Raw genomic sequence first — 14,276 nt, 5'->3', positions numbered from 1 at the left:
TGAGTATAATGTTAGCTGTGGGCTTGTCTTTGTGGACTTTAGATATTGAAATAGTCTACAGTCCAACTTTGTTGAGAGGTTTTGTCATAAATGGATGGTGAATTATGTCAAATGCTTTTTCTGTATCTATTGAGGAGATAATATGATTTTTATCCTTTTGTTAAAATTGGATATCATGTTGATTGATTATTTGGGTGTTGGACCATGCTGGAATCCCTAGGATTAATCCCACTTGATGATGGCATACGATTTTTTTTTTATTTTTTTTTTCAACGTTTATTTATTTTTGGGACAGAGAGAGACAGAGCATGAATGGGGGAGGGGCAGAGAGAGAGGGAGACACAGAATCGGAAACAGGCTCCAGGCTCTGAGCCATCAGCCCAGAGCCTGACGCGGGGCTCGAACTCCCGGACCGCGAGATCGTGACCTGGCTGAAGTCGGACGCTTAACCGACTGCGCCACCCAGGCGCCCCTGGTATACGATCTTTTTAATGTATTGTTGAATTCAGTTTGCTAATACTTTGTTGAGAATTTTTACATCTAAGTTTATCAGGAATATTGGCCTATAATTTTACATCTTTGTGGTATCTTTGTCTGGTTTTGGTATCAGGGTAATTAATGCTGACATCATCAAATAAGATTGGATGCAATCCTGCCTCTTCAACGTTTTTGGAAGAGTTGGAGAGGAACAGATATTAAATCTTATCTGAATGCTGGGTGAATTCACAAGTAAAGCCACCTGGTTATGGACTTTCACTTGTTGGTAGGTGTTTTTTTTGTTTTTTGTTTTTTTTTTTTATTGATTTAATCTCCTTTCTAGTAATCAGTCTATTCAGACTTTTCTTTTTTTCATGATTTAGTCTTGGAAGATTGTATGTTTGTAGGAATTTATCCATTTCTTCTAGGTTGTCCAATCTGTTGGTATATAATTGTTCATATAGTCTCTTAGGATCCTTTGTATTTCTTTGGTATCAGTTGCCACTTCTCTTTCTTCAATGCTGATTTTATTTATTTGAGCCCCCTTTTTTCCTTACTGAGTCTAGCTAAAGCTCTTTTTATCTTTTCAAAAAATCTGTTCCTAGTTTAATCAATCTTTTCTGTTGTCTTTTTTGTCTTTATTTCATTTATTCCAACTCTGATACTTATTAGCCCCATCCTTCTACTAAACTTGGGGCTTTATTTATTCTTTTTCTAGTTCCTTTAGGTGTAAAGTCAGATTGAGAATTTTTCTTGTTTTCTGAGGTAGGTTTATATCGCTATAAACTTCCCTCTTAGAACTACTTTTGCTGCACCCCATAGATTTTGTTATGTTGCATTCCCATTTTCATTTGTCTCAAGGTAGTTTCTAAGTTTCTCCTTTGATTTCTTTGTTGATCCATTGGTTGTTCAGTAGTGTGTTGTTTAATCTCCATATATTTGTGATTTTCCAGTTTTCTTCTGGTAATTGATTTCTAGTTTCACATCACTGTGGTCATATAAGATGCTTGATATGATTTCAATCTTCTTAAGTTTATTTAGACTTGTTTCGTGACTTATCATGTATATAATCTATCCTAGAGGATGTTCCATGTGCACTCAAGAAAAATGTGTATTCTGCTGCTGCTTTTGGAACGAATGCTATGTATACATCTATTAAATCCATCTGGTCTGTTGTTTATAGCAGAATGTTTTCTTATTGATCGTCTCAGAAAATCATCAACATCATTGATGTAAGTGGTATATTAATGTTCACTAGTATGATTCTATTGCTGTCCATTACTCCCTTTAGGTCTGCTGAAATTTGCCTTATATATTTAGTTGCTTCTATATTGGGTGCATAAATATTTTAAAATGTTATAGCTTCTTGATGGATTGATATCTTTGTAATTACTATGTACGGGCAAAATTTCATTTACTATTCAAGACAGCTTTCTGAGAGAAACAATATTATCCCCCCTTCACAGCTGAGGAAATGGAGGCAAGGGGAAATTGAATGATTTGCTCTAAGTCATTAAACCAATGCCAGTGTTCTTACCACTGCTCTAAACTATTTATTCTATAGACTTTTCACAACAACTGAAGACAATGTATATAAAGCACCTGTAATCGGACATAGTCTAAAACATGTCCTCAACGAATTTTAGCTAATAACTATTAATTAACAAACAACAGATAAGTAACAACAATGCTTAGTTTGATGGACTGATCTATAAGGTTGTGTTTCTTGTTCAGTTTTCAGTATCATATTGTTGGATATGCACCTCTCGCAAATAGATTTGCAAGTACTGACTGAGCACCTATGTTGCGGTAGGCATTTTACTCCCCGCGGTGGGCCTGGTGCTATGTGAAATAGAACCTGTGGTGTTAATTACTATGAGCCTTTCCATTTTGCCTTTTTCTAAGGTTAATTTTTTTTTTTTTTGCGAACTTTGCAAATACCCATGAATCATTTCCATTTTCATTCTACCTGCATATAAGTAAGCCTTTTCAGGAGCTTTGCATTTCTAGATTTCATTCTGGGCTCTTTAGATCAAAGCACTCATATCTCTCCTATCCTATTTTGAGGTCTGTCTTTATGTCTAGGATCCTAGCCTATGATTTTAAAACAATAACCAAAACCAAACAAATCTCTCTGAGACACCATTATTATAGCTAATTGCTATCATGTATTTTTTCCCCGTTTCTCCAGCAGCTTCTCTCATGTCAGATCCCAAAAGCTAAATCTGGTAGGCTAAGTGTCATATTAAGCTGATACCGAATAACACCTCTTACCCCCTTTGTTATTCCATTGCCAATTATGCAGTCCATAAGGGATTCTGTCATATGAGGATCTGTTACCCAGAGATCACGTACATGTAGCAGCTGTTTATTTGCAAATACAGAATGGGATGAACACATGGTTCAGAAAGATGGTTTCTTAATGTTGGTATCTTCTCATTTACATTAGATTATCCACAATTCTTTTTCCCTTTTCCAATTCTGAATATATGGTAAATAGTCTCTCTTTTTTTTTTTCTCACTAAACTCCACTGAAATAGAAATGACTGGAATGTCACCAAGTGTCTCCAATAGCGAAGGCATCACAACCTCAAAATAGCTCAAGCTTTAAATAGTGATACTGATCACATTGATCATAAAAATAGTGGCAAAATGAGCAGGTATAAGTTATTACTATGTACCATGCACTTCCCTGGGGACCTTACCTATGTGTGTCACTTACTATTCATAATAACCCCATGACATAGGTAGGTGCTATTACCTCTATTCTGTAGATGAGAAAGCAGAGGGTGAAGAGTTTGTTGCTTACCCAAAGCCATAATGCTACTAGGTGCCAGAGCTGTGACTTAAACCCAGATTGTCCTGTCTCTGTTTCCCCTCACTTTACACTGAGAATTAGGGAGAAGAGCAAAGCAGGATGAAAGGCAGGGGAAAGAGTAGACAGAGAGGCAGGAGATGGGTAATGGAGAAAAATGTAATTAATCGTCGTTAATTTGTTAAATGAACATCCACGGAGTCCCCAGGACTGGCTGGGCGTGGTATCTACACCTAAGCCAAGTTCCTTGTCCAAGAGAGGCAAGTTTGGCTTAGAGAAGTAGAATCGCCAGCAAACAACTGTAGTCCTCACAAAAGGGAATAAGCAATACAAGCCAAAGTGTGCAGAGCACAGAGAGAGAGGTTGGGGCCCTGCAAGGGGGAGCTGGGGAAGGCTTTTCAGATAAGGTGCTTTCTGAGCAGGAATGACAGCAAATACAGGAGAGTGTGCAAGCTGGCTAAGCATGGAAAGGGCAGAACAGGTGGAAGTCAAAGCAAGGACGCCACCACAGAAGGGTGACAGATGGAGCGATGCTCAGAGAATCCCTAGTGCTTGGGAGGGCTACAGAAGAGGACGCGTGGTGAATATGTGGGAATAAGAGTAGAAGGGCAGGCGGCTTTGAAAGCACATTAGGAGAGGGAGCAAGGAGGCAGATGAAAAAAACAGGGGACCGAACAGGACCACACCGGGCTTTTAGATCAAAGCACTCCCATCTCTCCTGATCTATCCTATTTTGACCGAGTGACCATTCTTCATAGCAGAACATATGAGGTTATGATAAACTAGAGTAAATCATGAACTGGTTTTTCAGGTGCTTTTTATTATGACTGTGGATTATGACAGCAAGCCACCAAAAGAGGTGAATTGTAATGGAGAGAAGAGTAGTATATACAAAGGTAATAAGGACGCTCCATGAGAGCCGGGGGTCCAAGGAAAGGAAGGTGTAGCCTGAGAAAACTAGGAGCCTGGGTAGAGAGAGAGAAAAGGCATATCTGAACTAGAAATGGCTGCTAATATATGAGGCAACTAGCGTGGAGCCATAGGGACTATTCAGTCGTGCTTCAGGCATCACTGGGTTTGGACGTCAGGCATAAGGCCAACAAGTGGGATGAGAAGACAAGATAACAGCATCGTTACATCCGTCTTAAAAATCAATCAAGGGATTCCGGTGGAAAAAAGCCCCTCTGAATTGATAATATATTAACCAGTGCACCCTGATTTGAGAAAACATTCTAATGGACAGGCCCAATGAAATATCCGGGTTGGGGAACAGACCCTCATATGACAGCAACTCCTGGGGTTAATATCTTTTCTGTTGTGTGAAAAGCTATCCAGTGCAATCAAGCTTTTCTTGATCTGGCTGCTTAAGGGCTAACTAGACCACAACAAATGTTTTTAAAGTGTCAGACCTGGACTCTGCCTGTAATCCTTCCCCACAGATAAGAAATCGGATTTCAAGAAAAGGAAAGGACTTTTTGTATCCTAAATTTGTCACAAAAGTCTTGTCAAGAATATAGCTCTATACTGTACTTGTACTATACTGTACTTGTATTACAGCAGCAAAATAAACTCAATAAGCTCTAATTTGGCATTCCATGGAACAAAATTTGCAGTGGGATGAGTCAAAGGATATTGCTTATGACAGCTTATAATCGGACTTTGTGCAAGCATCATTTAAATCATAGTTCCTCTGACAGAACAATCTTTTTATACTAGTTTCAACCTACTGCTCTGTCCCTATAGATTATTACTTCTAGTGCATATAATTCAAATGCGAGAGCTATGGCCAAGAGCCATGGAGTGGAGGTAAGTCTGGCAATGCAGGCTTGTAGGTAACTAGCTTAGAGCACAACAGCAGTCCCCAGGGCCACTATGAAGTTCAGTGTGGACAGCCAAGATTTTGGTGCCACACAGACCCAAGTTCAAGTCTCAGATCTATATCTTGTTAACTCGAAGAAATAACTCAAAGCACTTGGCCCAAGACCTGGCACATAGTAGACACTCAATGATTAGAAGCTGTTATTACTTTAAAATTAAAGCATAAAAGGGAAAAGCCAGAGCTATGACAGCTCCTCACTTCAAGGCATAAATTCCATCTTCCTGTCAAATGTACGTATCTCTTTAGCTTCCCATGAATATCTGGAGCCATAAACTTGCCTAAAATTCTTAGTACAAGAGGCTGACGTTTTATGTACCATTTTGTTGGGTTCTCCTCTCTTTTCCATATTATTCTTTATAAGGTGATCTAAAAGGCAAGAGATTAATAAATAGAAACTGCAGATTTTTGGTCTTACCATTTTTATCTGCTCTCCTCAGTATCTGAAAAAGAAAAAGAAAAAAAATTATGACCATTTTTGCAATTGCAGTGAACATCATATTCATACATAATTCACCCACCATTAAACAAAAGAAATTCCAATTTTAAATAAAGGTTTCCTAATTGAGAAGTTTCTTTATAGTAGTCAAAAACTGAAAACAACCCAATGCCTTTGCACAAAAGAAACCTGTGGCACATCCACTCGACAAGTACTACTGGGCAATAAAGAGGAAAGGGTTCTTGAATACACACAATAACTCAGACGGATCACAAAGCGATCATGTTGAGTAAAACCCTAGGACAAAAAAGAATACCTGCTATATGATTCCATTTATATAAAACTCTAGAAAATGCAAACTAATCTATAGTGACAGAAAGAAGATTAAGGGTTGCATACAAATGAGCAGGGAGGGTATTATAAAAGGACATGGGAAAAGTTTTTGGAGTGGTCGGTATATTTATTGTCTTGACTATCATAATGGTTTCACAGATATGTACATATGTAAAAACTTATCAACTTCACTTTAAATGGGCGCGATTTAATGTAAGTCAATCGTATCTCAATAAATGGGAATCCATGGAAACAAAAAAATTATAAATCATGGATAAACAGAGCTCATGTGTCTATATTGTATCTGACTTTACTTCTACACATTAATTATATTATCTTTGGTGGATAAGAACTGCTTGGCCATCAGGTATCTTAAGTCATGATTTCAAAATTTGCTTCTGGGAAATCTTTTCTCTACTCTCGAGGATTGGGCAGAGCCTTCACACCTGGCAAACAGGGTGTCACATCACTCAGTCCACAGTGACTACTCAGGCATGAGCACAGTAAGGTCATGGTTTTGCTTGACTTATCATAAGAGACACGCTTTCTCTTCTGCTGACTCTGAACTTGGGAAGATATAGGTAAGAAGCTGCTGTCCACCCTTCTATTGTTATATACGTCATGGGTTGAACTGTGGGCCTCAAAACAAACACCGAAGTTCTAACCTCCAGTAACTGTGAAGGTGACCTTGTTTGAAAGTAGTCTTTGCTGATGTAATCAAATTAAGATAAGATCTTACTGGGGCTCCTGGGTGGCACAGTTGGTTAAGCGTCCAACTTGGGCTCACATCATGATCTCACGGTTTGGGAGTTGGAGCCCCACGTCGGGCTCTGTGTTGACAGTGCAGAGCCTGCTCGGGATTTTTCTCTCTCGTCTCTCTCTGCCTCTGTCTCTGTCTCTCAAAATAAATAAATAAACTTTAAAAAAAAGAAGGTAAGATCTTCCTGGATTGGAGTGGGCCCTACATCCAAAGACTGGTGACGTTATAAGGAGAGAGAGATTCAGAGATGCAGAGACAGAGGGGAGACCACATGGTAATGGGGGCAGATACTGGTGTGGTACAGCTGCAAGCAAAAGAATGTACAGGCATCTGACCCTGGAAGCTAGGAGACACGCATTGAGCAGACTCTCCCCTAGAGCCTTCAGAGGGAAAGGTCCTCCCCATACCTTGATATCATCGACCCAGCCTCCAGAAGTGAGAAAACAAATGCGGTTGTTTAAGCCACGTGTGTGTGCAGTATACTGTCATAGAAGCCACAGAAAATTTATACAACCTAGAACTGGACATAACCAGTCCTCAAGACAGCAGTGTCCATCCAGAGACTGAAAGAAAGCGGATCGTGATGACACTGTCTGAGCTCCCGATCAAGCCATTTTTACGAGAGTCTCCACTTCTCATTGCAGGAGCCAATAAATTATTGTTTTAAATCTTAAGATACTTTAGGTTATTTTTTTTTTCTGTTAGCAACAATCAAATCAGCCCTAGCTGGCACTGTCTACTAAGGGGAAAACAATCCAGGTAATACAGCACACCACAGCTATGTTATATATACTACCAGAGAAAATGTCCCTTTATCATATTGCAAAGATACCCTTGAATCACATGAAAGGGGCATTCGAGGATCATTTTTCTGAGCAACAGACAGTTATGTGAAGTAACCAGAGCCACTCGTACATTTAGGTCATCACTTCTTGGTGGGCAGCTTGAAAGATTAGCAATAGTTTTGATTACCAAAGTTTTCGGTTTTCCTGTTTTCTGCTACAGAAGTATCCTCCTTTCCTTCTGTTGACTTCATGAAGATGAAGTATGGCTAAATCTAATCATTTTACAGTCTTATAATAGTCTAATATTATTACCCAAAATCTCACTTATGAAAAATTTCCAACAGATATATATCCCCCGTGACTTGTGTGCATAAGAAATTGGTCCCCCTTTATAAACTAAATTTATTTAACGATTGCAAGAAAGCTGCTTGTAGTAGTAAGAACTTCTGTGCTTAGAGCAGAATGGGACACAAAGTCTTTTTACTCCACGGAGCTAATTTCTAGTGGGGATTTGGGGAATCCACCTCTCCATCATAACCAGCTTCCTCCCCCTCCCTGAAACTATGAAGCCCCAGCGGAGAGTCAGGGAGACATGAAACACAGCCTAATTCTTACCTTTACTATGCTCGAAGATTCTATTTCAAGCTCTATTGTGTCCTTAAGAGTTCGAAGTAACTAGAACAGGAATAACCACATACCAGAGAGTTGGACCCAGGACATCCATCATTTCATTTCAGAAAGCTGTATCTTAAACAGCATTCAGCCTCTTAGCAATGAAATTAAGACAGTAGCTTTATTAAGACAGTTCTTTGTAATGAAATATGAACAGAATGGTCTCTGCTACAAATTTTGCCTCTGAGCCCACAGACTAATAAAAAAATATACTGCAGGGGCACCTGGGTGGCTCAGTGAGTTAGGTGTCGACTTCAGCTCCGGTCATGATCTCACAGTTGGTGGGTTCGAGCCCCACGTCAGGATCTGTGCTGACAGCTCAGAGCCTGGAGCCTGCTTCTGATTCTGTGTGTCTCTCTCTCTCTGCCCCTCCCCTACTTGCACTCTCTTTCTCTCGCTCTCTCTCAAAAATATATAAACATTAAAGAATTTTTTTTTAATGTACTACAGATGAAAACTGGGTTCATTACACTATGCTACCATAGCAATCTGGATCGGCTAATCTTACCAGTTGCTACCACAAGATACATGGTAAATAGATGCAAATATTAGGGTCAGAATTAAAACTCAAATGCAGGCCATGCTGTGTTTTTGCAACAATCTACGGACTATCAAACAGCATCCTTTACCCTAAAGGCTATTCTTTGACGGCCTTCATTAAAATGTCTCATTTCTCACCCGAGGTTATTCAAGGCAGGTGTTAAGATGCAAATATTGTCGTGAAGGCCTATTTGTCACTATTTACTGAACTAATATCTACTAAGTGCTTTCTACTGTGTCCCAGGTTAAAATTAGGTAATGAGATAAGCCAGGAAGACTCCTGAGAGATGAGGATATAGGGCAGGGAATTTGGTTCTCATCCAGAACACGGGATACCATCCAGAAGGGAAGACCTACCAGGTAAATCATAGCCTGTGGACCTGGACCTCCAGAAGGAAGGACCTCCATGAAATAGGATGCAGGGAAGTGGCCACGGAATGGATGGAGCAAAAGTAATCAGCACAAACATTTTTATCGTCTCAATTGTGCCTGGAGTAGGGCTTGTGTGAGAAAACAGGTTTAACTGTATGGTAACACTAAAGCGAAGTTTCCCTTACTTCTGCAGCCTCTTAAACCTCGGGGAGTGATATCTGCCTTGCCAATTAGGGTTAACTGCCATCCTCCCAACGGAACAACCGCACTCAAATTATCCAGGGTGCGCTAGACAAGATAGGAGGTATATGGCTCTAACAGAATTCGGTCACAGAACCATTATACCTGGAAAACTGTTTCTGCTCTGACAGTCCTCCGTCCATCTCACCTCTTAGACAGATATTCCCATCCATGTGTAGAGACAGGGCTTCAGGATTAAGTAGCTTTGCAAAAGAAGACTCTTCCTTATTTTCACCAAGTCCCTGACCAGCCAGGCACTGTGCATTTTGTTCAGTGGGCGTGATTGCGCATGCCTGGCCGGGGGAAGGAAGGGAAGACAAACAGGAAGATCATCTCTCTCCCTCACAGCCTTCCAGGCCCCACTTCTGCCCCTAGCGACATGAGGAAGGGCCACTTCCTTTCCAGCTAAAAAGCAAACAAAACTGTTGGGGAGAAGGCAGTGGCATCAAGCGGTGGAATTATAACTAACTTCACTTCGGATTTATCTTGCTTCGGGGGATGATGTGAAAGGCTTGATTTTCTCCCTTTGCACAGTAGCGGAGTCGATTAATAGAATGATTCCAAAGAGGGACCACATGCTTTATGGACTAGTATGCTACATCAGAGTTTATTCCCTGTCAGCTGGAATGAAATAACCTGGGGACGGACAGCACTGCAGGTGTTAAGAAGGAAAAGAACTGTCATCCTCCTGGTCCTCCCATGTTGTTATGCACGGAACCCAGTGAAGCCACTCTCCTGTGGGTGGGAGGGGGGCACAGCACAGATGCCTTGGCACCAGCCCTGGGTTTCCTAAGCCCCCCAGTGGGCACCCAAGAGTATTTATGATAAATATATATAATGTATATATAACGTATATATTCTGCCATTTTTTAGACAGAATCGAATAAAATAAATTAGATTTCTAATGAAACAGTCTCTGTATTCATCTGTGGATTTGGCAACTGTGATCCAGGCATTCAACAGGGAACAATGATCTAGCAATAATGGTGCAAATTTATATAGCACACTTCCTTTATCTGTTTTCAGTTTTCTTATCCTATGCACTTGCACCGAAGGCAACAACTTCTAGAATTAAGCGGCATACTCATCATGATGGCTGATTTGGACATGAGGAAAATGAAGCAAAAGCCAAATAGGTATGGCAAATCCCTCTCTGGTTTTCTGATCTGTGGCTAGTTTCTTACCAGCTGGATATATCTAGTCATGTCAGCAACGGTAGCCTCAAAATCACTCAGAGGACTCGTTAGTACAGTGGCCTTGGAAGACAAACACTAAAAATCAAAGTTTTCCTCAAATTCAGAAATCAGTCCGGGTGACGCAGGTGACTCTGACGGGTTTCATTCCTGTTCCTCTTTGGAGCAGGGAATCTCTATTACCGACTTATGATCTGCATAGAATTCAAAAAGCAATCTTTCTTAGCAGTGCTACTGGAATATATGAAAACAAATCGAGTAAATTATGTATTTATATTTCACATTTTATTTTTGCTAAAAGCAATATGATCCAGAAATGAATAATTCAAAAATCCTTAAGTAACAAATCCCTTCTCATGTCACAGATTTCACCAGAGTGCTGGATTTTTCACAAAACATCTCAAAGAAAAAGTGTAAACAAAATCTCTTCTACTCGAGATAAAATCCAGTGGCCGTTTTTTTTTTTTTTTTATATAGACACTGGCGTTTTCCTGACAAACAAGCATGTCAACACCTCTTGTGTGAAATCAGTTTTGTACTCTTATTTTTAAATTCTAGAAATAGATACAAGAAGGCAAGGGTATCCTATTCATAGAGCACATGTTCCTTCAGAACAGGGACCTGATGCTGTTTATTTACAGAGCTTGAGAACAATCATGTATATACAACAATAAACAAGATTTTAATTTCCTCTTTTTTCTTTTTCTTTTCTTTTCTTTTTAAGTAGCAGTTTGAACACTGGGGCCAAGATTAGTGTGTGTGTCAAAGAGGACGACTTCCATTTATACAGCTCAATCCATTCATCTCCACAGTATCGCCAGGATTTGTTAACTGCTTCAAAAAAAGTCATAGAGAAGCACTTGATATCCTTGGGGGACCCAGTGAAGATCAGGCCAGTATGAATGGAGGGTCCCTTTGCCCTCTTTGAATCTCTTTGATGGCAGCTTAGCCATCAACCTCCTAACAGACGTGAGTTCCTGGGGCCCTGATGCTATCCCTGAAGATTCCCTTCTCCCGTGTGCAGTGTGCCTCCTTCTCTCAGCCTGGCTTCCTCACGGGCTTTTTGGCCCTGAATGGCAGGATTTAATGAATAATTTAATGAATAATAGCAGCCAGTTGGACCACTAGCGCCAAAACATCACCTGACTGGCCAGAGCCAAGCAGAGATAAGGGCTCAGAAGGATAAGGGACTTAAACCGGAGAGAAAAAATGGGAATCAGATGGTTTTGGTGGGAAGAAGATGGCTGGCCACAGAGGCCTGGATCCCCACCTGGAACCGCATGGTGAGGAGGGGAGGAGGCTGCCAAGAGATGCAGCTGAGTCTCACCTATGACGTTTGCCTTTGACCGGATTTAATGATCAATATGGTTTTCTCTCCCAATTAAAAAATCCCAGCTAATCCATTCAAAAGACACTTGGGAGGGCTCCTCACTCTGTCCCCCTTATCTTCATGACAACCGCTTCACCATTATGGTACTAATGAGTTGATTTCCTGATGGTTTCATCTCTCCACAAATCAATGTATTTTCATTTTAAATACACCTGGATTTTAATAAGAAATGATCTCAGGGAACAGTAAAGAGCTCTCAGCACTCCTCAATGCCTTTTGCCAATTTTCTATCATGTCTAAATAAGTGGCCAGAATTGTCCCCACTGACTACCTCCAGGGGACAGCATATATGTGACAACGCAGAGGCTGAGGGAGCCCAAGCCGGCAGGCAACTGAGGGATAGGAAAACCACTAATCCTAACAGCAAAGAGCTGGGTGAAAAAAAAATAAAGAACAGAAACAGCAGAAAGGGGCAGTAACGCAAAATTGAGAAATAAATAAGAAACAAAACTGCTGTACAGATAAAAACCCTGGCGTGAGGGTAGAAGAAAGAAAACAAAGAAAGAGAAAGAACGATTATAGAATCAGAGAAATGAAGGAAGGGCATCAATACCGAAGGGAGGGAGAGGCCCCAAGGAAGAACATTCAAATGCTAGAATTGATGAATAGCAATGAAAACTTGGAGAGGTATAGGGAAGAAGAATAACAGGAGAGAAAAACGGAAAAATAGGAGGTGGCAGTGAAAAAAGTAACAGCATGAAAGGGATCTTGGCCACCGCTTTAAAAACGAAAAACAAGTATGTTTTCAAAGTAATTGTTCTCCGTGGGGGCTGGGGAAGGGTGGCGAGGCATCGCAATCCCTAATGCTGTCCCAGTCGCCTAAGAGCTTCAGGGAGATGGGGAACTGCAAACAGGTCACATCAGAGATGAGTTGAGTTAATGATGTGCCCTCCCTCCCTTAGCCCCTTTAAAACGCTCTATTCACCTGAATGCAGATTGTTGTAGCTACCGATCTAGTCCCCAATGAAACCCACGCCGTTGGAAAATTTAACTTCTGCCATTCATTCAGGGTCGTTAAGCCCCGAGCTGCAGGTGCAGGACAATCCTTTTTACAAGTTGGGTGGTAGTCATTCTCCCGCATTTTCCTCGGTGCATTTCCAGGGGGACAGGGGAGCGAGGTAGGAGGTAGTTCTCGCTGGTGTTCGGGGTGGGGGGGGGGGGCTGCAAAACACCTGCTGATCAGCGCCTGGACCGACCACCCTCCTCCAGGGGAAGAGGAAAGCCGCGACGAGGGGGTGGAGGTCGGGGACCACCGACCCAACTCCTTCGACCGGTACTTACGTCCAGGAAGATCGACATGCCCTTGGACAGCTGCAGGGCAGAGCTGAGCTCCTCCGAGGAGTTGTTGGAGGACGGCGACGTCTCCCGGGAATCCTCCATCCTCGGGAGCCCAGAAGGCGGCGGGCGGAGCGGGGCTGGGCGGCCGCACGGGCTCGGGCAGGGGCGCGGCCGCACTGCCTCGGGGCTCCGGCTCCCGAGCGGGCGTTCGCTCCCGCGCGCCTCCCCGGCGTCTCTCTCCGCTCGCTCCCCCTCCCGGCTCTGGCCTCCGCGCTCCCACGCGCTCTCGCTCGCGCCTCCCCCTTCCCTGGGCTGCCGGCGCCGGATCCGTCTCATCGCTGCGCTTAGCAACCGCTGCGCCCCTCGCGGGGAACCGACTCTGACCCCCTCGCTGCCATTGGCCGCCGCCCCCTGGAGCCCCCGCCCCACCCACGTGCCGCCAGGGAGGAGGTGGCCGAGCGCCGGGGTGCGAGGGCGCGTGTCCCGAGAGCCAAAGCGCCGGGTGCTGGAGCCCCGAGCCTACCCCGCGGCGGAAACCGTATGAGTTAAAGGAGACTGGAAGAGATTTTGCCAACTTTGCTTTTCGTCCAAGCGAACCTGTCCGCCCCACCCTCCTCAAAGGTGGGTGGGCTTAATGGACACCACCGATTAATGGGGGAGGGGGGTGCTGATCTGGTGTAGGGGAGAAATCATCACGTTTTGGAATCTTCGAGGTCTGGGTTTGAAACCTGCCTCAGTCGCTTTGTTATTCTGTGATCTGGAAAGTTGCTAAGTCTTTAAATCCCAGTTTTCTTCATCACTACAATGGTCACGAAAATGGGGCTTACCTCAAAGGCTTATGAGGTTTGCATGTGGTATTGCCGTCCACAAAGGTAGTGAGTGGCAAGGACTGCACAGAGTGAGCCTCGAAAAAACCCTTTACTATGCGGAAAAGATGGTCAGGTAAAGTTCAAGCAAGAAATTTTCCAGAATAGAAGTCACAATAAAGGATGCAGTCCCTATCTATGCTTAAGCATTTCAACTAGGGTAATTACTCAATATTTGGGGGCTTCCGTGAAGGATGCAAAAATGGGAATCCAACCTTTCATCAGGAGAGATATCCACTG

The 14,276-nt window shown here is 42.4% G+C and overlaps 1 protein-coding gene across 2 annotated transcripts in view; it reads right to left on the bottom strand.

Moving 5' to 3' along the window:
- NECAB1 (N-terminal EF-hand calcium binding protein 1) overlaps positions 1–13,521 on the bottom strand; it is a 197,788-nt gene extending 184,267 nt beyond the window's left edge. For both annotated transcript variants that reach the window (XM_003999959.6, XM_011291311.4), the window contains exons 1-2: positions 13,174–13,521; positions 5,587–5,611 (exon numbers count right to left, since the gene is read on the bottom strand). In XM_003999959.6, the coding sequence (XP_004000008.3) occupies positions 5,587–5,611; positions 13,174–13,506 (358 nt within the window). In that variant the 5' untranslated portion in view covers positions 13,507–13,521. The remainder of the gene's footprint in view (positions 1–5,586; positions 5,612–13,173) is intronic.
- Between the last annotated feature and the right edge of the window lie 755 nt (positions 13,522–14,276).

Source organism: Felis catus, chromosome F2, assembly GCF_018350175.1.
Source record: "Felis catus isolate Fca126 chromosome F2, F.catus_Fca126_mat1.0, whole genome shotgun sequence".
NCBI classification, from domain to species: Eukaryota; Metazoa; Chordata; class Mammalia; order Carnivora; family Felidae; genus Felis; species Felis catus.
Note: the sequence above shows the minus strand (reverse complement) of the source record. Positions and strands in the feature narration are given on the sequence as shown.